The sequence below is a fragment of the Carassius auratus genome, unplaced genomic scaffold, assembly GCF_003368295.1.
Source record: "Carassius auratus strain Wakin unplaced genomic scaffold, ASM336829v1 scaf_tig00014173, whole genome shotgun sequence".
Taxonomy (NCBI): domain Eukaryota; kingdom Metazoa; phylum Chordata; class Actinopteri; order Cypriniformes; family Cyprinidae; genus Carassius; species Carassius auratus.
The window spans coordinates 109,807-133,721 of record NW_020524476.1 but is presented as its reverse complement, the minus strand read 5'-3'; the positions used below and the strand labels follow the sequence as shown (position 1 = coordinate 133,721).

At 35.0% G+C, this 23,915-nt stretch overlaps 2 protein-coding genes across 2 annotated transcripts in view; both read right to left on the bottom strand.

The window, feature by feature from the left end:
• The window catches only part of LOC113074261 (ribonuclease inhibitor-like), a 38,291-nt gene extending 23,225 nt beyond the window's left edge, over window positions 1–15,066 (bottom strand). Inside the window, exons 1-3 of the mRNA XM_026247020.1 lie at window positions 15,022–15,066; window positions 14,316–14,460; window positions 2,018–2,046 (exon numbers count right to left, since the gene is read on the bottom strand). Of these exons, the coding sequence (XP_026102805.1) occupies window positions 2,018–2,019 (2 nt within the window). The 5' untranslated portion in view covers window positions 2,020–2,046; window positions 14,316–14,460; window positions 15,022–15,066. The remainder of the gene's footprint in view (window positions 1–2,017; window positions 2,047–14,315; window positions 14,461–15,021) is intronic.
• LOC113074258 (NACHT, LRR and PYD domains-containing protein 3-like) overlaps window positions 9,747–23,915 on the bottom strand; it is an 82,843-nt gene continuing 68,674 nt past the window's right edge. The window contains exons 17-18 of the mRNA XM_026247017.1: window positions 10,058–10,230; window positions 9,747–9,911 (exon numbers count right to left, since the gene is read on the bottom strand). Of these exons, the coding sequence (XP_026102802.1) occupies window positions 10,089–10,230 (142 nt within the window). The 3' untranslated portion in view covers window positions 9,747–9,911; window positions 10,058–10,088. The remainder of the gene's footprint in view (window positions 9,912–10,057; window positions 10,231–23,915) is intronic.

Sequence of the window (23,915 nt, the reverse complement as noted above, 5' to 3'; positions counted from 1 at the left end):
TCGCAAAGTTTTAAAACTTACAGGGTTTAAATCAAGGCAATCTGTTTACTCAAATGGTTTGTTAAGTTAAGTTATTTGTCGGGTTTTACAGTGTATATAATATATAAAACAAATATATATACAACTTTTTAAAACATCAAATGTATATTGCTTTTATGTAGATGTCCATCAGTGAATCTACTTTCACAGGATCATCCCAGCTGAAGATAATGAGGAAATTATATTGCTCCTTTTGCAAAATGCATTCCTAATGACTACTTAATGGCACGCAAATGCCCTACTCACTCCAAAGTCCCCACTTCAAGGGGATAAGGATGATCACTTCCAAATTTAATTTGCCTGGGTACCGTTCAGTACCGATACTAGTACCGGAGCATCCCTAACTGTAAATAATCATACTCATAAAGGTTATAACCACAAATTGTTTTATGATGTATTATAATATTATAATTGTTGTTAGGATTATTTATGAGATGAAACAACATATTATAGGTTTTTTTTATAATGCATTATGCATCCAATATAATGCCTTAAGAATACCCTTTTAATGTGTTATAAATACAGGCTTCATAAAAAAATGTTATCCGATATTTATATTTCCCAGCACCTCAAAAGACTGATTTAAGTGCATTCATTACACAGCTCTCTGTAATACTTGATTCTGATTGTTCAGTTGCAACATTTCAAGGTGTGTTATTCACTGATAACAACAGTCATCATTAGCAACGCCAAATAACATACAACTCATCTGGCGTTTCTATCACATCTCTCATATTACACCACTCTCTAGTTTCATTCAATCACAACTGCTATCATCTTGTGCCTCAGTTATCAACTGTATTTACTGTCAAATGAACCCAGAGGACTTCAATATTAATAGTAGGTCTGTGGTAATTGTTGAACTGTTTGTCTTGTTACTAGAACAAATGTTTTGAACACTGCAATGGATTTCAGAAAATTAACATGTACGTTTTTAAAACACTGCCTTCTCAAATGACATGTCCACATCTTTATTTATGTGGTGAAAAGCTGTGTAAATCGTGATATGACTGTACATTACACCTTACATGTAAGTCTTATCTGAACTTCATCTAGACTCAAAGCTGTTTTAGGAACTGTTTTCTTAGTGGAAGATTTTCATTTGAAACTTCAATTAATAAATCTATATTTTTTTCTGATATAACAACCAGCTGGATGTACATGTTTCCTTATTTGCTGAATAGAGTGTTAATTTTAGACTTCATTTACAGTCCAGTTATGAGCTTCATACTGATTCATGTTGAGATTTAAATCCTAACCTCAGTATCTGCAGTGAACACTGTACATTTCTCATTAGACTGGAGATTTGAGTCACTCCAGAGTCTCCGAGATTATTTCCACTCAGATCCAGCTCCATCAGGTTTGAAGGATTTGAATTGAATGCTGATACCAGAACAGAACAACCTTTTTCAGTAATACAGATGGAATTAAACCTATAAAAGAGAAAACAATTATAAACAAAAATTATAATATCAGTTTTTTATTAGTTGGTCTGTTTTACACTTTGACTAAATTACTTACTTCAACGTTTTCAGTCTACACTGTTCATTCTTAAACAGAGTTGAGAAGATCTTCATTCCTGAGTTTCTGAGTTTAGTTTCACTCAGATTCAGTTCTGTCAGATTTGAAGGGTTTGAATTTAAAGCTGAAGCCAGAACACGACAATCTTCTTCTGTGATATCGCTGTTATTCAGACTGCATTGAGAGAAAAATATGTCGATAATGACATTACAAAAGCATTATTATTATTATTATTATTATATCAGAATCAGAATCAGAATCAGAATGAGCTTTATTGCCAGGTATGTTTACACATACGAGGAATTTGTTTTCGTGACATAAGCTCTGCAGTACAACAGAATGACATCGACAGAACATAAAACACATAATAAAAGAATAAAAAATATTTAAAAAAAATACATATGATTATTCATTAAGCACAATTATTAAAAGGAGTAATCATAAAGTTAAAACTTACATCAGTGTGTTGAGTTTACAGTGTTTATCCTGCAGTAGAGCTGAGATCTGATTCACTCGCAGCTTACATTCACTCAGATTCAGTTCTCTCAGGAGTAACGGGTTTTTACCCACAATTCCTTTCACATACTGACAGGCTTCATCTGCAGCAGGACCCAAAAACCTGCAAAAAAGAAAAAAAAACTTTGTTTATTCTACTACACAAACTCAAGTCCATGTGATGCTTGTAGTGTTTTTTCATCCTTATTTTAATTTATTCAGTGAACAAATTCTGTTGTTCAGCACATTTTTTCACAAAAAAATAATGCCATATGTTTTTGTATAAATAATATATTTTTTTTATTACATTTTAAAAGATGGATTAAATAATTAAAAAAATCATTTCATTAAACATCTTTTTCGATTACATTTTTATATTAAATCATAACACACAGAAAACATAAAAAGGGAAAACGGAGTTTGATTGGAGCCCTGAATTAGTATAGAAGAAGTATCCTACTTTGTGGAGTTGACCCTTTAAAAACAACAACTACAACAACAACAACAGCTATATTGACATTTATTCTCAGTCTAACAAACAGGTGTAATACATTTCCTTCCTAAATGTGACTGGTGCTGGCAAAATAAGCTGAATGAGAAAAGTTTTTAAAAATTTGTTCTCCATTTAAATATCTTCAAATTAAAATATGATTTGTTTGAATCTGACAAAAACTGACTGATGCAAATAAACATTAGTTTAATCAAGAGCAGTGAGTGATATCGTCTTTTCTTTGAATGTATGATCAACAATGAGACAGATCTACAGTATCAGACACAATGTTTGTGTGAATCTCGCCAAGACACATTTCACAATAATGTACTTTATAGGGAGATTGCACGCTCTGGGAGAGGTGCTTTACAAATATTAGTCACTGCGATCATTTTGTTTTCATCAGCATGAGTTTAAAAATCATATTTCTTTAAATCTTATTTTGTCAGCGAGAATTCTGCACTTTGGAACAACAGACAAACAACTTGTGAGAAACAGCAGCAGTCATCCAGAAGAGAGCAGAGAAAATGTACTCCTCTCAGAAAACATACAAATAAAGATCATTTTAGATGTTTCAAATCTGAAAGTGTTTCAAATGTAAACATCGGATGTGTTCAAATTCGACGAAAACATTTTTCACTTCTTTTGCCTGTAGCTCAAAATTAGACTGTGCACAGTCCGACTCATTTTGCCAGCACAGGTCACAAATATTGTCATAAATATTGATATTGAATAATAACAGACAAAAATATTACCCAGCCCTATTCATTAGACTGAATTAGTAAAAAATCTTTCTATGAACAAATAGGCTTTAACAGGATTTATGAAAAATAATTTATTTTGTATTATTTCATCATCTCTCACCTCAGTGTCTTCAGTTGACAGTTTGGATCCTGTAGTAAATCACTGAGCTGCTTCACTCCTGATTGTCCAGGATCATTTCCTGTGAGATCCAGCTCTATCAGGTGTGAAGGGTTTGATCTCAGAGCTGAAGACAGAGCTTTATAACCTTCTTCAGTGATACTGCAGGCTGAAAGTCTACAGAAAATTAAAAAAATACATTTTAATTTCACATTGTGGTTTAAGATGATTCAGTACTGCACTGTCTGATCACCAAAATATGATAAATCTTATATTATATTAAAGCTTAGTACACAGGTAAGCCACTTCTAGTTTCATTTTATGTGGACTGATTAATGAATTATAATTTATTAATGGTCAGAAAGAGTCTGTGATTGGTTCATATATGTACTTTGAGTTTGTGTTAAATTTGATTCTAAATGTGGGAAAAGTGTAGCTGTAAAGCAGTGTTATTATAGTTATTATATAGTGTTTTAGTGTTTGTAGTGTTTTTGTGCATCTAGAAACAGATAATATGGTTAAATATGGACAGTTGCTTCATGGAAATGCATGTGGCTTTAACCACGAGATGCACTTTCTGGTCAAGTGTACATGCATCTCAAATCACATCTTCAATTGGTTTGAGTTATCCAATCACAAATAGTCTCAAATTCATTCTGGATGACATTTACACTTGTACATCTATTATGTTCAATCAGTGAAAATGCACTAAGTCATCAAGTGTAAACAGGCCCGTTTACATTTCTTTTTCCATCTATGGAGGCGACGGATTGAACAAATATATAACATTTCTCCAGTGGTCAGTGTAGCTGCTGGTGAAATGTACACTGTAAAAAGTTTAACTATTATTTACTCAATTTTTTGGGTGAAACATTTTTACACTCAAAAAAATTGAGTAAATTTTAAAGCTGTGAAATCAATGAAATATACTCTTTAAATTGAGTAATTGTAAGTAAAAAAATTAAGTAAATCTGAATAACTGAATAACTTTATATGAGAAATAAAATTAATTAGATATAATCAAAATTATAAAACACCACAACTGTAATTCTATGTAAAATAAACAAAAAATATTGAGTAGATATAATTGAAATATTGGATGAAATTTAACCAAACAAATGTGCTATGTTTACTACATGTAAAGTGAATTTAACTTAATATTGGACTATAAATTATCAAAATATTGCATTCACTTTTTTTTTTACACTATTTACCCTTTACAATTAATATAATAAAACCAAATAAAGAAAGAAACACATTTTTTATTAAACATTTATTTGTCAATTAAACATTAGACAAAGTCTAAAATCAATCTTTGAAACATTTTATCCATTTTAATATTCCAGTAGATTGCAAAAATTAAAAACTGTAAAGTAGCCATAAGGGAAATGATTAAACCTTATGAAACATTTCATCCATCTTAGTATTCAAGTAGATTACATGCAAAATACGATAGCCGTAAGAGAAATGACATCTTTCTTTGTTCCTGGTGCATACCAGCCATTTGCAGTCACACTCATTACCACTCATTAAACCATAAAATAAAAGCAACACTTACATCAATATTAAAGGGATAGTTCACCCAAAAAGATGATGTTGTCATAATGTACTCGCCCTCAAGTTGTCCCAAACCTATACGAGTTTCTTTCTTCTGTTGAACACAAAAGATATTTTAATGTATGTTGGTTAACAGACAGTTGAAAGTTGCCATTGACTTCCATGGTAGGAAAAAAAAAAAGTATACTATGCAAAGTCAATGGCAACCTTTAAATGCGTTAACCAACACTCTTTAATACTTGGCTGAATGTCACGTCACTTCACTTAAAATATCTTTTGTGTTCAACAGAAGAAAGAAACTCGTACAGGTTTGGGACAAATTGAGGGCGAGTACATTATGACATCATCATCTTTTTGGGTGAACTATCCCTTCAACAGAATTAATCCGATAACAGAAACACTTCCATCAGGAATACCCATTCTGTGGGATGATCATGAACCACTACTATGCAAGAAGATCATTTTTTAACCTCTGAACATTAAAAGAGAGTTTTGGAGGATCCAGCTCAAGAAACAGTTTTTGGAACAACTCAAGTGAGTACAGGTCTTTCTCAAAATATTTGCATATTGTGATAAAAGTTCATTATTTTCCATAATGTACTGATAAAAATTAAACTTTCATATATTTTTGATTCATTGCACACCAACTGAAATATTTCAGGTCTTTTATTGTTTTAATAGTGATGATTTTGGCATATAGCTCATGAAAACCCAAAATTCCTATCTCAAAATATGAGTATATCATGAAAAGGTTCTCTAAACAAGCTATTAACCTAATCATCTGAATCAACTAATTAACTCTAAACACCTGCAAAAGATTCCTGAGGCTTTTAAAAACTCCCAGTCTGGTTCATTACTCAAAACCGCAATCATGGGTAAGACTGCCGACCTGACTGCTGTCCAGAAGGCCATCATTGACACCCTCAAGCGAGAGGGTAAGACACAGAAATAAATTTCTGAACGAATAGGCTGTTCCCAGAGTGCTGTATCAAGGCACCTCAGTGGGAAGTCTGTGGGAAGGAAAAAGTGTGGCAAAAAACGCTGCACAACGAGAAGAGGTGACCGGACCCTGACGAAGATTGTGGAGAAGGACCGATTCCAGACCTTGGGGGACCTGCGGAAGCATTGGACTGAGTCTGGGGTAGAAACATCCAGAGCCACCGTGCACAGGCGTGTGCAGGACATGGGCTACAGAGAAGCAGCACTGGACTGTTGCTCAGTGCTCCAAAGTACTTTTTTCGGATGAAAGCCAATTTTGCATGTCATTCGGAAATCAAGGTGCCAGAGTCTGGAGGAAGACTGGGGAGAAGGAAATGCCAAAATGCCTGAAGTCCAGTGTCAAGTACCCTCAGTCAGTGATGGTCTGGGGTGCCATGTCAGCTGCTGGTGTTGGTCCACTGTGTTTTATCAAGGGCAGGGTCAATGCAGCTAGCTATCAGGAGATTTTGGAGCACTTCATGCTTCCATCTGCTGAAAAGCTTTATGGAGATATAGATTTAGTTTTTCAGCACGACCTGGCACCTGCTCACAGTGCCAAAACCACTGGTAAATGGTTTACTGACCATGGTATTACTGTGCTCAATTGGCCTGCCAACTCTCCTGACCTGAACCCCATAGAGCAGGGGTGCCAAACCCTGTTCCTGGCAATCGACTATCCTGCAAAGTTTGGCTCCAACCCTAATCAAACACACCTGCCTTTAATTTTTAAGTGAGCCTGAAGACCTTAATTAGTTGCTTCAGGTGTGTTTGATTAGGATTGGAGCTAAACTTTGCAGGACAGTCGATCGCCAGGAGCAGGGTTGAGCACACCTGCCATAGAGAATCTGTGGGATATTGTGAAGAGAAAGTTGAGAGACGCAAGACCCAACACTCTGGATGAGCTTAAGGCCGCTATCGAAGCATCCTGGGCCTCCATAACACCTCAGCAGTGCCACAGGCTGATTGCCTCCATGCCACGCCGCATTGAAGCAGTAATTTCTGCAAACGGATTCCCGACCAAGTACTGAGTGCATAACTGAACATAATTATTTAAAGATTGACTTTTTTTTTTGTATTAAAAACACTTTTCTTTTATTGGTTGGAAGAAATATGCTATTTTTTTTTAGATAGGAATTTGGGGTTTTCATGAGCTGTATGCCAAGATCATCAGTATTAAAACAATAAAAGACCTGAAATATTTCAGTTGGTGTGCAATGAATCTAAAATATATGACATTATGGAAAATAATGAACTTTATCACAATATGCTAATTTTTTGAGAAGGACCTGTATTTGTGGGTCTTGGGATATCTCAAATCCAATGCATACGTGACTCCCAAAAGATAGCAGCAGGCTCTGCTGAGATTCCCAAGATTGCGGAGGACAGTGATGCCCTCAATCACAACTCCTACATCGCTGACTACCCCATCATTGTCCCGAAGGATGTAGATTTTTATGACCTCCTCTGCCAACTCTGCTTGTACGAAGACCGGTAGATCAGCTGAACCCTACAGGCAAATTTTAAAGATAACTGGTTAGAGCTTACATTCAAACCTGAATGTTACAAGAAAGCGACAAATACACAAAACAAATAACATCTGAAGCAGCAAACATTCTGTTGGACCATATGATAGGTAAAATCTCAAACAAAGTTTAGTAGGGGGAGGAGTTGCAAAAATTAACAGCATTCTTCTTAACAAGAGGACAGGTTAATTTTCTACATAGGGACATTTATTTTTAACAATAAACCTAAAAGAAAAATGAAAAGAGACCAACTGCGAGCTTCTATGCTGTAAATCAATGCTATAGGCTTTTATTGAGGTCCGCATTATTTCAACCAATTTCTTTATAAACGTTTAATATTTAAGTAAAATGACTAATGGTTTTGAAACAAAAAAGCTTTTTTAATTGCACTACTTGAAATCAAACTATTTAAGGATGCAAAATTAAACTGATCTGTTTCAGGGAACAAAAATATTACTTTAATTAAAATTAAAACAATGTACCCCTCCCCCAGCCTCCGCTGTCCTTCAATACCCACCAGGTCTGGATTTGTTGTGAAACAGCTGCGGTGACTGGAGTAATGGAATGAAAATTCGGCTTTAATGTAAATGTATACGTATATATATGTATATATGTATATATATATATATATATATATATATCAATTACTAGCCAAATGGCGATAGAGGGTGGGGGGGATAGACGGTTGTTTTTTCTGCATTTTTTTTTTTTTTATAAATGCAAGCTTAATGAGCTTAAGAAACTTATTTTAGAAACATTAAAAAGCTTACTGTTTTCAAACTTTTGACCGATATTGTATGTGATCTAGGTTTCAGTGCACTAGAATGATTTTACAACGGAGCAGGCCTTAAACTGGCTGACTCCCTATAGTGGGAGCTGATTAAAACGCACCAGTCTATGTTATGTCCACGCCATTTTAAATACTTTTGCATGGTGTATTTGTAGTGGTGATTTAAGAGCTCATACTTGAGTTCATGTAGTAATTATGATGTTTTACAAAAACGTGACAGCTTTTTACAAGACAGAATGTTGTCATTTGAAAGTTCATAAATGATGTGTTCCCTTTTGACAAGCCACTGACCCCAAAGGGGAACCTGTACAAAATCGTTTTCCATTGGGCATGTATAGTTATAGTTGCTTGACCACGGTACACTTATCGTTAGACTTTCAAATGGCGGTTGAAATAAACGGTGATTCAAATAGTACGAACGTTAACCCACTCCAAAAAAAAAAAAAAAACCCTAACATACATATCGCTGCCCCACTAACTAACTTAGAAAACTACACTGTTATGTACACGTACACAAGGTCAATGTTTAATCAACTTTTGAATAAAGTATTGCAAATATACATCGTTATAAAATGACTAACGTTACTTACAGGAAATTCGAGTAATGCTGTTCACGTCGTTGCTGAGAAAAGCAGTCCTTCAGTGACAGGTGCCTCTTGCTTGAACCGCGAAACTGGTTAAACTTCTTAAGATGACGAAAAATACAAACACAATTGTTGGGAAATCCTTAATAATTAACTTCTGAATTAAACATCACAAACATGTTTAGTTTTAGCTGGCTAAATCACATAACGTACCACGATATGAGAGGAGTGCGGGTCTTGCCGTTGCTTAGGAATCTCAGGAAAGCCGTCCTTCAGGTGACTTCGATTAAGCTACGAAACTTGTTGAAGATGACGTAAAATACAAAGACAATTGTTAGGAAATGCTTAATAATTATTAACTTTATAAAAAAGTGTTACAAACGTAAGTAGGATTAGCTGACTAACGTTACTTACCAGGAGTTGTGAAGAGTAACTTATGGCTAGTCGACGTCGCTGCTGAGGAAAGCAGATTTTTTTTCCTGCGGAGCTGCACACGTGATCACTTTAGCCGCGAAATTTACTCAATTTATTTAAACCGTCATTTATTAAGCTGGAACTTTATTTAGGAAAATTGGTAGGAAATACTTAATAATTTTAGTTTCTAAAACAGATCGGTACAAGTAAATAATTATCAAATATTTCTATTAGAATTCACCAGAAATATTGAGGGTATATTAAAAATATAATTAGTTAGTTAAATACTTATTTATTTTCATTACATAAACTTAAATAATATATGTAAATTTTAGAGAAATTATTTGTTGGATTTTTAATTATTATTTTTAACCTGACCCACTCAAAATATCACTTAAATGATTTCAAAAGATTTTATTATGTAAATATAGCTCTTTATTTTTGTGAAATTTACTAAGCCACTGAATTATTTTTTACAGTGTACTCACTTGAGTATCTTCAGTTCACACACTGGATTCTTCAGTCCCTCACAGATCTCTTTGACTCCTGAGTCCAGCAGACGACTGTTGTTCAGATTCATCTCTTTCAGGGTGGTTTTGGAGGAGAGAACAGTAGCTAGAACTGAACAGCTTTTATCTGTCAGCTCACAATTATTCAGCCTGAACACAAAAACAGCAATAATTATTTTTAAATACATACTTAACACACATCAGATCATTAGGTCTTTATTTATGCTCACAGATATGACAGAGTCTTTTATAATGAATAAACAGAAGTTATAGTGTATAAAATCATGTTCACTCACTTCATTTTCTCCACTTTGTTATGAGAGTCCATCAAAAAGCAGAGAGCTTCTTTCCATCCAGGTCTCCTAATTTATCTTCACTCAGATCCAGTTCTGTCAGTAATAATGGACTTGTACCCAGAACTTTAGTGAGATAGTCACACGCTTCCTGTGCAGCAGGACTTTTCAAAAACCTGCAGGTGTAGAAGAGAATTAATAATTTAGGTTTTGCACAAGAGACATTACATTTCCGCTCCTCAAGAGTTTTGTGAGTGGCTGCTGTAGATGCTAAGTCAGAGGTTGTTTAGCCAATTTGGAAAAAGAAATCCAGATACTTTAATAAAACAATAAAACAAAATTAAATAAATAGACACATTTAAAACGGTTGATATCATGTTTTAAAATGTGGATTAATAATCAAATAAAAAGTACATTAATAAATCTTTTTTTAAATGCATATTTTAAATTGCTTTTTAAAAATGCATTTGGAAATTGCTTTTCTTTGTCTTTTTGCCAAATGCTTTTGTTTATCCCTTTGTCATTTGAGTTAAAATGCCATTGGACAGTACACATGTGGATCCAATCAACTTTCACCTCGATTTGAAGAGCCAACCCCTCTCTCACTAGTAAATGTTACACGCAGTGTTACTGGACAGTGAGAAAAGCAGCTGTATGTCATTACAGCGGGAGTATAAAGACGGGTTCAAGCAGTTTTGGAAATATTTTTTCATGTTGATATAAAGTGGTTGCATACTGTTAAAACTGATTGTTTTAGTGATATCTTTAGGACTGTCGACTATAAATAATAGTCTCAAGCGAAAGCGAATGTCCACCTAACTAACCTAACTAACTTTATACTGCACAAGTTCACCACTACATAAGAGAAAGCTGAAACTGTTGTGTGTAGAATGTGTATGTGTGCACTCACACACACATGTATACTGAAATATTCTGCAATTCAAGATCACAATAGGGAGAAAGATGGTATTTAATTTTTTTATTTATATTTTAATGAACAAGCAGGTCAAATGTAAGCACAGTGAAGTTGTACTATAAAATGTTTCACATTTTTTAAATTAATTTATAAAGCACAAAAATGAAAATGATCACTTCATGTAATTCTATCTCAAATGTAAAAACTTTCTCAATTACAATTAAGTACAAATTAATTGTATTCAGTTGTGTTTTAGGTCCTACAACTGTCCAGTACTTTATAGTCAAACTCATTTATTTATAGAAATAATGAAGCCGAAAAACCCCATCCGCGCGCAGGTAATTTTTTGAGACCGTGCGTATGGTGCGAGTACAACAGCTCATGTGCGAGGTGAATGTTGAGACAGAGCCCAAGTCAAGTAGGTGGTACTGCGCATGTGTCAAGCTTGTCCGTCCACACTCATACACAGTTGAGTATACCTTGAAAAGCTGTGGGGACGCAGCTGTGCATCAGTTCATTTCTGAGTGTCTCAATTTCTCAAAAAAAAAAAAAACATGTTTATGAATGGGCATTTGATTTACATTAGAGAGAAACTGAGAAGATTGTAAACAAGGATACAAACTGGCCACCTTTCCCTGAAAATTGCTGTTCTAAATTCAAAGGCCTGTGTCATTTCAATAAATCCAATGGGTTGAAAACTCTTGTTACTTCATACTTCAATACAAAACAATGCTGAACTTTGACAAAAAAAAAGAGATTTTAAAAGCTATAATAATGATTTTATAACGTTTAAATATAAATGCATTAGCAAAACGTGAAAAGAACTACCGGTATATTACAGAGTGGAAATGTTAAATGAGACAAAAAAATGATCCTCTGCTCTCATCTAGTGGCCAATAGTGGAAGTGTTCCACTTAGCATGGCAAATTTTCCATGAATTATCTCTACAAGTGAAAATGTAAAAAATGCAGATGTTCTTTAAAATTAATTTTACTCTGTAAAAATGTGAAAAACATAAATAACTTTGAGGCAAATGATATTCAAATGACCTAACTTAAAAGTGAGAAATATTGCATGTGTTCTACTGTCTGGGGCCATCAGGGGTTAAAGGGGATGTTATGTGAGACACTTTTTCTTCTTCTTTTTTTTTTTTTTTTACTTTTGTTCCCTATGGTATTAAGAAAAGGGGGGAAGGGGGTTCAACCTTTTTCACTCCTGATGACTTTGTATCCTTCAATGTACTAGAATTCAGGGGGGCACCAACGCTGATCTTGGATACCCCTCGGCAAATGTGCAGTTGTGCCCCTGCTCTTATGTAGTGGTGAATTAGTGCGGTATAAAGATAGTTAGGTTAGTTATTTAGGTTAGTTAGGCAGACATTCGCTTCCGCTTGACACTAGTCTATACAGTCGACAGTCCTAAAGATATCACTAAAACAATTTTTTAATTAAATGTATTGTTTTATTGTTTTATTAAACTACATTTAAAAACACAAAATAAACATCTTTAAACATGTCTATTAATTTGTCCATTTAAAAGGTAAATTTATTTACATACATTTTTATGTTTGAGTTATTAAATCAATAAATTGATTCTTCATTTTATTTTTAAGTGGCACTCAAATTTGGGGAGGTGTTGGTGCAGTGGATAAGGCACATGCCTTAGGTGTGAGAAACCCGGGTTTGAATCCACTGTGAGACACCAATGTGTCCCTGAGCAAGACACTTAACCCCTAGTTGCTCCAGAGGCGTGTGACCTCTGACATATATAGTAATTGTAAGTCACTTTTGATAAAAGCGTCAGATAAATGTAAATTTGTTGAAATTATACTTACATTTTATTATCAAAGCTCTTTAGGTTTTTTTTTTTTTTTTTTTGAGATTCTGAGATAAACAAATAAACATCCATCAAAAGCCTGATGTTTCATATTTGATCCATAATTTTCATCCAAAAAAAAAAAAAAAAAACTGATTTGTAAATAATCAAGCAAACTTATGTTGCTTTAGCCCAGTAAGTGTTCATCTTGCAATATTACTAATATAAAAGTTATGTTTACCTTCAAAAATCTGTTTACCACAACTTGAATAGGGGCATTTTAAATATGATATTAAAAGAGCTTGCTAATGCAAGACAGTTCTGACAGTTATAATCTTCCAAATGGCATATGATGTGATTTATTAAACACTGGATCAGAACATGATACAGCTTATCAACTGATTGTTGTTGCAGCATGGTTCCAGAAAGGTTATTTGAAATTTACAATTTTAATAAGTAATTGAAGGTTTTAATCACCTGATGGTCTTCAGCTGACAGTTTGAATCCTGTAGTAAATCACTGAGCTCCTTCACTCCTGATTGTCCAGGATCATTTCCTGTGAGATCCAGCTCTATCAGGTGTGAAGGGTTTGATCTCAGAGCTGAAGCCAGAGCTTTATTACCTTCTTCACTGATACTGCAGTCTGAAAGTCTGTATATGAAAGAAGCTGTTAGGTATTGCATGTTCTGTGCTAAATAAACAAAATAAAGAACACTTCAAGTTCAAACCAATATTGTGATGATAAATAATAGTTAGACAAATTATAGCCATAGAGCATTCAAAAGTGTATGCTAATATAATAGCATTTTAAAATTGGCAAATGCATCCAATGATTTATTGCTAACATCTTACTAAACAAACTATTTGCCCAACAAATACATTTTTTATTATTTCTTCACCCTTGTGTTTTTTTTTTTTTTTTAAACACAAAACAAGATATTCTACAAAATATTAGTCCAAGTGAAAGTAAGGTAAGTACAGTAACTGAAATTAATATCCTCCAGGTTTCATTTTTTCTGGTAATTTAATCAAATTAGCACTATAAATTAAATGTATTTCTGTACGTTAATGAAAATACATACATTAATTTTTCCAATTTGCATTCTGTGCTTTTCAACAGAGGACAGATATTCTGTATCCCTGAGTTTCCTAGTTTATTTCCACTCAGATCCAGCTCGATCAGGTTTGAAGGATTTGAATCAAACGCTGAAATCAGAGCAGCACAACCTTCTTCTGTAATACTGTTATTTTTCAGTCTGCAGAGAAAAAGAGAGAGTGAGAGGGAAAACAAAAAGACTGGAAACGATCTTCAGATTATTTCATTCACAAAACACAACTAATAACTAAAGAAGCATAAATCTATATGGTTCAACTAATCTTAGTCCTCAAAAAAAAAAAAAAAATGTTGGTACTTTGAAAATGAAAAATCAAACAATATTATACTTGAAGGGTATTTTATAAAAAAATTAACCATATGCAATACAATGAACACAATACTCACATCAGCGTGTTGAGTTTACAGTGTTTATCCTGCAGTAGAGCAGAGATCTGATTCACTCGTGTGTCTTCTAGTTCACGTTCACTCAGATCCAGTTCTCTCAGGAGTAATGGGTTTTTAATGTGAAGAACTTCAGTCAGATATTTACAGGCTTCTTCTGCAGCAGGACTCAAAAACCTAAAGAAGAGAAGATGAAACAGGATTTAATCAAACTAAACTTGAGGTATTGAAAAACAGCATCTGGTTCTGATGGTAAACAGTGTTAAATTAAGTGAAACTGTTATGAAACACAAAAAAGTCAAAAGTTATACTCTGCTTTATAGTCAATTCTTCCACATGTACAGCACATACATTCAGAGAATTGAAATTGCCTAACTCTCAGACCCTCGTTGCATACAGTTAACACTAAACACTAACAGTAGACGTAAAAAAACAGATAAATACAGTTTAAATATATATATATATATATACAAACTATACAAATAAAGACATTGTAAAAAAGAGACTGATAAAGTGGCGTAAGGCACATGGCAGATAGAGTACAAACCAGGGAAATAAACAAAACAGTGCAGATATAATGAGTGTAGTGCAAAAAGAGCTTATCAGTCTATTTAAAGTGATAAGAGCTGAGATCACAATCTTTAATTAAACTGTCAGTTACTTTAATACAAAAATACAATGTCTACAAATAATTAACTTGCCAAATAATTGATTTTGTATTATTTCATCACATCTCACCTCAGTGTCTTCAGTTGACAGTTTGGATCCTGTAGTAAATCATCGAGCTCCTTCACTCCTGATTGTCCAGGATCATTTCCTGTGAGATCCAGCTCTATCAGGTGTGAAGGATTTGATCTCAGAGCTGAAGCCAGAGCTTTATAACCTTCTTCACTGATACTGCAGTCTGAAAGTCTAGAGAAAATTAAAAATACTTTTTAATTTCACATTGTGGTTTAAGTTAATTCATTACTGCACTGTCTGATCACCAAAATATGAAAAACCATGTATTATATTAGAGCTTAATACAAAGGTAAGCTGCTTCTGATTTCATTATATGTGGATTGATTAAGGAATTACAGTTTATTAATGGTCAGAAATAATCTGTGATTGGTTTATACATAAAGTTTGAGTTTGTGTTAAATTTGATTCTAAATATAGGAAAAGTGTAGCTGTAAAGCAGTGTTATTATAGTTATTATATAGTTTTTTAGTGTTTATAGTGTTTTTGTGCATCTAGAAACAGATAATATGATTAAGTATGGACAGGTGCTTCATGGAAATGCATGTGGCTTTAACCACGAGATGCACTTTCTGGCCAAGTGTACATGCATCTCAAATCACGTCTTCAATTGGTTTGATCACAAATAGTCTCAAATTCATTCTGGATGACATTTACACTTGTACATCTATTATCTTCAATCAGTGAAAATGCATTAAGTCGTCAAGTGTAAACAGGCCCTTACATTTCTTTTTCCATCTATGGAGGCGACAGATTGAACAAATATATAACATTTCTCCAGTGGTCAGTGTAGCTGCTGGTGAATTGTACTCACTTGAGTATCTTCAGCTCACACAAAGGATTCTTCAGTCCCTCACAGATCTCTTTGACTCCTGAGTCCAGCAGACGACTGTTGTTCAGGTTCAGCTCTTTCAGGATGGTTTTGGAGGAGAGAACAGTAGCTAGAACTGAACAGCTTTTCTCTGTCAGCTCACAATTATTCAGCCTGAACACAAAAACAACAATATTTATTTTTCAGCACATACTCAACAAACAACAAATCAACAATTCTTCATATCTGCTCACACATGTAACTGACACAGTGGTGGAAATAGAGTTTTGTACATGGGGTGGCCAAAGCTAATTCAGGGGGTCCATAGACCATGACAGAAAATAAAATAAAGAAAGAACTGACTCTAAGCTTTTGAATGGTATAGTGTATAATCTTACAAAACCTTTTTATTTCTGATAAATGCTGATCTTTGGATGGTTCTATCCACTAAAATAATCCTGAAAAAATAAAAAATAATCCTGATTTACTCACCGGTTTTAAATAATAATAATAATAATAATAAATAAAATGTTTCTTGAGCAGCAAATCAGCATATTAGAATGATTTCTGAAGGATCAGGTGACACTGAAGCCTGGAGTAATGATGCTGAAAATTCAGCTTTGATCACAGGAATAAATGACATTTTAATATTCAAATAAAAAGCAACTAATTTAAATATTAAAAGTAGTTTACAATATTACTGTTTTTGCTGTATTTTGGATCAAATAAATGCAGGCTTGGTGAGCACAAGAGAATTCCTTTAAAAAACATTAAAAAAATTACAGTTAAAAAAAAAACGTTTGACTGGCAATGTAGGCCTTCTCAATTTTTCTAAACTAAACTATACAGTGAATCATATTGTTAAAGTTAAAAGTAACAATTGATTTGTATACAAGTTCATATTAGACTATTTTTTATACTAACGTTATCTCTATACATTTTTATTGTTTATAATAAAAAGAGCAATTATGAGTAAATAAAGAGCCTAAATGTAATGTTTGCAAAATTCAGTGTACTCTAGTGTACATTTTCTCGCTAGTTTATGGACACTGAATGGATTTTCTGTGGTTATGTGACTGTTTTTTCAAGGTGCTGTCTGTCCACATGAGATGAGACACTAGACATTAAGTGACATGACATACAGCCTAGTATATTGATAAATGCTAAGAATTCGTGCTCTGCATTTAACCAATCTAAAGTGCACACACACACTGTGTACACACACAAACCATGAACACACACCCGGAGAAGTGTTCATCATTTAGGGAGCAGTTAGGGGTTTTATTGCCTTGCTCAAGGGCACCTCAGTCGTAGTATTGCTGGCCCAAGACTCAAACCCACAACCTTAGGTTTAGTAGTCAAACTCTGTAACCATTAGGCAACAACTAATGGTTAGAGAGTTTGTATCTTTGTGTATCTTTCAACATGGATCGGATGTTTATTTAATGTTTACTCAATGCTAATAATAGAATGCACTCCTGCCTCACTTGAACTGAGGCAATGCGAGGGCACATGTGAACTGTTTCGCCACTAAATAGCTCCAAAACTGAATTCATCATTTGAAAAAATAATTTGAATGCTGAGACTGTGTTTTCTGTTATCAAAAGTGACCTGCTCTGTCGTGTTCATCAGCTTATTGTCTGTCTGTGTCCTCTCTGCTCTGCCATGTTAGAGATGACGTGCAAAGTAGAACACCAGACAAGTTGTATCCTTGATTTTCAGGCTAAAATAAACACTTCTTTCAGTACGATTAAACAAAGAAAATGAAATAGTAGCAATTCAACTATTGGGGTGGCACCTGCGGTGGCCGATCAGATGCCAGGGGTGTCCAGCACCAACCTTGACACTCCTCTGGTTCAGTCACTTGGCTGACAATCTTTATACTGAATAAACAAAGAGGATAAAATATTTAAATCATGTTCACTCACATAATTTTCTCCAGGTTGCTGTGAGAGTCCATCAAAAGAGCAGAGAGTTTCTCTCCATCCATGTCTTCTATTTTATCTTCACTCAGATCCAGTTCTGTCAGAAGTAATGGACTTGTACCCAAAACTTTAGTGAGATGATCACATGCTTCTTGTGCAGCGGGACTTTTCAAAAGTCTACAGGAAGAAGAAAAGAATTTAGATTCAGTTGTCTAGTTATATTATTATGGCATTTGAGAGTTCAATCTTCAGTTTCCAGTGTCTCCAGTTTCATTGTGAAAATATCTATTATACAAATAAGCAAGAAAATAATCAGTAAACAATCATTAAAAAAATATATATTTATATAATAATTTATGTTTTTTTTTTTTTTTACATTATATTTCTTTAAGAAACCCCATGAAATTCAGTTGTGTAGCTGGTGAACTGCTTTGAATTGCAATTCTATAAATTCCTCTTCCAGCTAATTTATCACCAGCTAGTTTATCCCCTCTGCCAACTATTTTATACAGCTGATATCACACCTATGTCTTATTTTGAGATATATAAAAACAAGTAGAACCTGATTATCTTTAATGTAGTTCAAGTGTTCATCCTGTAATAAGTCATTGAGCTGCTTCACTCCTGTCATAAATATTGATATAAAATAATAACGGACAAAAATATTACTCAGCCTCAACTATTTATTTTGTATTATTTCATCATCTCTCACCTCAGTGTCTTCAGTTGAAAGTTTGGATCCTGTAGTAAATCATTGAGCTCCTTCACTCCTGATTGTCCAGGATCATTTCCTGTGAGATCCAGCTCTATCAGGTGTGAAGGGTTTGATCTCAGAGCTGAAGCCAGAGCTTTATAACCTTCTTCACTGATACTGCAGTCTGAAAGTCTAGAAAGTGAATGAAAATGTAAAAATTAATCTGATTAATCAGTTAGTCCACAAATGTTCAGAACAACATTAATCCATACAAAACAGATGACTAAATATGGATGCAAACAACAGGCCCAGAGACCTTTAACATGTTACACATCATTTCACCTGAGTTTCTTTAGTTGACAGTTCCCTTTCAGTCCATCAGAGAGTAGCTTCACTCCTGTATCCTGCAGATTATTATTGCTCAGATCAAGATCCCTCAAACTGCAGGAGTCTGAACTGAGAACTGAAGCAAGAGCTGAACAGCTTTCCTCTTTTAGATCACAGTTACTGAGCCTGAAAATAATAAACAAATACAATAACGTCATCAAATATGTCATATTCCTGTGTTTGCTTTGGTGTTGAGTGTAGCTGATGGTGAAATGTACACTAAGTAGACATCGAAAATGCCTCTTTTACCGCTGCACGTACCGCGGCGGCGGCGGTATAAAGTGCATTTGCAGCCTTTGACCGCTGAGTAGTTATCAAACAAGCACATCAAAGCACATTTTCGCAAATAGATGTCAGTTTTGCCTCACTGATGTGTTGGATTTGACTGCTTCAGTCACGGAAAATGAAAGAAAAACACTATAGTTTAAATATTTAATATATTTAATATTTAATATTCACAGATGAAAGTTTGGTATTTATGAAGTTATTTGCATTTCTTAGAACGAATTCAAGCAGGATAAATGTCAAGCCTGTGTCTGAGCCTGTGCTTATATTTTCTAAGCTACATGGTATTAAACCATATTTTAGATTTGACACATTTAAAAGGTGTGCAGTATTATTTATATTATATTAATTATGTGTTATATTATTCAAAAGAAATTGTGGTTTACTTTGCATCGGAGCATTAAAAGTGGTAGCCTATTTTAGCGGGGTAGGCTACATGGATTAATATGCAAAATGTCAATATTTTAATATATTATGCCTATATTTTAATTTATATTTTAAATATAAATATATATTTTTCCTTTAATAAAACAACATGCATTTTTGTTATTCGTTACCTGTCCTTTATTTTGACATAACTTATTGGGAAAAAGACATTTGTCTGTAAACTGATTAAGAAATTGTTGCATGTTTAAATGTGAAGCACTGTATAATTTCGTACCCATTATTTAGGCCTAATTTGCCTAAAACAATAAACGAATAAAATTAAACCGGAACGATTAAATCTTTGAAACTCTAAAGAATTCATAAAACGTCCTCACGATTAAACTCAGGTTCTCTCATTATAATCAACAACATTCACACGATGTAAAAAAAAGCTTTAGTAATTGACATCTTAAGTGATTTTAAAGGGAACCTTCTTTACTTGCTTTTAAAGTAGGGTAATATCATATGGCCTAAAAAAAATCCCAGATTTATTTTATTTTTGAAAAAAAAAATCTGATTTATGATTTAAACCGATTTTTAAATCAATATTCAAATGACGAAGAAATTTTACAAAACAAGTTTTAATATAATTCTTTATCATTCATTTAGCAGTCAAATTTATAACTGCAACAAGATGATTTAAAAAACAAAAGTATTGTTATTACCTTAATGCTGGAAAGACCTTTATTTTTTATTTTTTTATTTTTTTATTATTATTTTTTTTTAATACTAGCCCATCATGCATCTAACCATCCACTCAGCTTTAAGAGCTGTTCAGATTAAAACTGCCAGCTCCGCAGTGAGTCAGTGTCATGGACGGAGGACCTGTTAATATATTTTCTAGTTTATATTTCCATCTCGTTAAGCCACTGGTTTAGATTTTTTTTTTTTTTTTTTTTTTTAGAACTTATTTGTAAATAGAGCAGCGACTTTCTGTCTGTCTACACCGGACGCGAAATTTGTCATCTGTGCCCCACAGCGAAAAGTGTGTCTAAACTTGATGAAATCACACTATAGTGTCAAATCATCTGAATGCAGTATCAGTACATTTCATCATAAACAGAACGAGCATCAGTTCACTGATGGGGATTGTGTCCAGTGTGTCCATCACTGTGTTCTGTTGTCTTTTGTTGGATCGTTCCACTTGTGTCCGGTGTAGACCTGGCGTGCATTTTTTATTGTTTTATTTAACAGCCCTGCTTGTTTTAATGTTTTTATTAAATATCTGTATTGACTGCATGGTCATATTATCGAATTATTTACTGCCATGCGACCTACAAAAGTAAAGCTTGGCGAGTCGATCAACAAGCATTGCTGCAGGTTGATTTTTGGCGGATGTGCCATGCTTGTGCTCCCGCGGTCATCTTCATTTCATCGGGTGAAACTTCTCTCTCACTCCGCAGCACAGTCTGTGAGCAGCAACAACTTCCCCTCCGTGTGCACTGATACCAGAAACACGCTCCGCCTTCACTCCATGAATAAAGTATTTCAGTATGTTTGAAATGTTATGTTCATAACATAGCATATAAAATAATAATAATAATAAAAATAACAGGAGAGTTTCAAGTGGCTTAAGCTATGTGTAAACTTTTTTCCCTATATCACATGCCAAATAACATTGTAAGCATTGCATCTTTAATTGCTGCTTTCTGCTGTGAAAATTTTGTTTGTGATGAAAATAACAGTACATTTTTGTCAGTTATTTTATCTAAACAGATCGATTAACTTCTTCAAGATTTCAAAATCAGATAGCATGCTGATAATGTAGTAGCACTGTAAGATTACATTTGTTTGAAGCATTATTGCAAAAGCGATTGAGTGTGAATCTGTTTAAATCATGCTTTAACCCGAAAATAATCAGTAAAAGAAACAGAAAAACTCTTAACACCCCGCTCGACTCTTGCAGTCATTGTAACCTTCTGATCAAGCTAAATATGTTTAACATGAATTCTTGTCGAATATGCAGTTATATGGCTGTAGGCATGAATTGTACTCGTGATGGAGCGCTCTTGGAGCGGGTGAAAACCACGAAGCTCATATTCAAGTGTTTGTGCAAAAAAAAATTCATGATAATGAATGTGTAATTTTTTAATTAACATAATATTGTGGTGTCTCACATACATTAAAAATATATCTACAAAAAGCTTGAAATGTTTTTTAAACGAAAACGAATTGTGTAATCTGTGAATGTTGCATTTCTCTCGTCAGAGAGAGCCAGCACTGTGAATATAACCAAAACAGTCCTATATAAACCAGTTCAGCAAGTGAAAGCCTCATAAGACACTGTCCATATGAAACAGCAATTCACACCTTTATCTCAACCCCCACAAACCATGCATAACTACCCAAAACCCAACCCCCTCCAGCTGAACAGAATTCGGTCTGTGTTTTGGCTCTGAGGAACGGTGTGTTTCTGGGCTGAAACATGCCTGCACTCAGCAGCACTACTCTTTGTATTCATAATTTTCTCGCAGCCCATATTATTATTTTCACAAGACCATAATGATAATAACAAATCATCAATTAATAATTAATCATTATTTTACGGAAATCATTGTTATTTATGATCGTGGATGTTTGCGGAAGGCTTTAAGACCAAGCGGAATCCTCTGTTCCCGCCTCACAGCGCGCGGGACTCGCGCTCAGTGATGCAGCTTCAATGTCTGCGGTTTGACTTTACTGAATCAGATTGAGGCGAATACAACTTATTGATCATGAAACCAACATTTAGCAAGGCAGGAAAACATTCATTCTAACGGAAGGCAGATGTATTTCATTGAGCTAATGCTGTTAGAGAGAGAGAGAGAGAGAGAGAGAGAGAGAGAGAGAGAGAGAGAGAGAAACTAAAGAATAAACACGTATTTTTTTACAAGAATAAACATGATAACATATTATTAATTAATAAAAATAATTTAAGCAATTAAAACCTTTTTTTAAACTTGAATTTAAATACTATTAAACTAACTTTAAATTCTCAAGGAGTTTATAAGTAAAAAAAAGTTCTAAATGCACTTGTGCTAACAATATAATTAGAACTAACAATATAATTCGATTTTTTTAAATGAACAATTCCTGTATAAAATGGGATAGCAACCTAGTGGTTCTCAACCTTTTTTTACAGCGGGCCGCACTATGGTCTAAGTGCAAGTCGCATATAATTTACATATTATGTCAGCAATACAAACCAACCTGATTTATAATATTATAGCCTTACTATTTGTCACGCTGTCTAGTCTCTGTTTCCCTGGGTGTCCACTATTTGGCTCACTTCCCCTTAGGCACTTCACCGTAGGCACTAGAATTCCTCTAGTCTGGTCCTGTCTTCACAGTAATTGCATTCCTGTTAATTGCACCAGGTCCAGTCACTTGATTGTCATTAGCCTCCTTATAAATACCAGTCTTTCCCTGTTGTTTGTATGGAGTCCTTACCCTTCATGTTGCCAGCTTCTCATCTTCCGAGTTTCCCCTTCATCTTCTCGTCTCCCGAGATCCCTTTCCTGTTCCCTACGTGTTTATTTGTTTGTTTATTTTTGGACTGTCTGTTTTGGCTTTGACCTCTACTTGTATTCGACAACGATTTGGATTACCCCTTGAATAAATACCAGCAATTGGATCTCTTACTCTCTCCTGTGTCTCTCTGGTGCGCGATTCGTCACAGAAGGACTCCATCACTAAACAGAGATCCAGCGGTATGTCTATTCACATTTCCTCCCCAGTCGAGGCGAGGAATGGGTTCGAGGGTACTGACTTTGACTTTGACTACTCGCCTGGTCGTGTTCCGTGGGACCAGGGGAGGTTGCTCAGGAGTGAGTGGTCGAGAGGAGGTCCGGCATCACTCTCTAATATGGCCCACCAGCGACCCTGAGTCCGGTTGGGAACCGCCGTCTCACCATTGTGGACGGAGAGGGGAAAGGAGGCGCAAGTCTGCCGAGCCAGCGCCGCTGCACAAGATGGCCGCCAGTCCAGTGCCGCTCCACAAGATGGCCGCCAGCCCAGCGCCGCTGCGCAGAACAGCCGCCGACTCTGCACCATTGCACAGAATGGCCACCAACCCAGCACCACGAGGCAAGATGGCCGCCAGCTCAGCGCCACAAGGCAAGATGGATACCAGCCCAGCTCCACAGCACAAGATGGCCGCCAGCCCAGAGCCACTGCGCAGAATGGCCGCCGGCCCAGCACCACTGCCCATGAGGGCCGCAGGTCCAGCAACACTACACAAGATGGCCGTCAGCCCAGCGCCACGAGGCAAGATGGACGCCAGCACAACACCACAGCACAAAGTGGTCACCATCCCAGCGCCACGGTGCAAGATGGCCACCAGCTCAGCGCCACGGTGCAAGATGGCCACTAGCTCAGCGCCAACGCC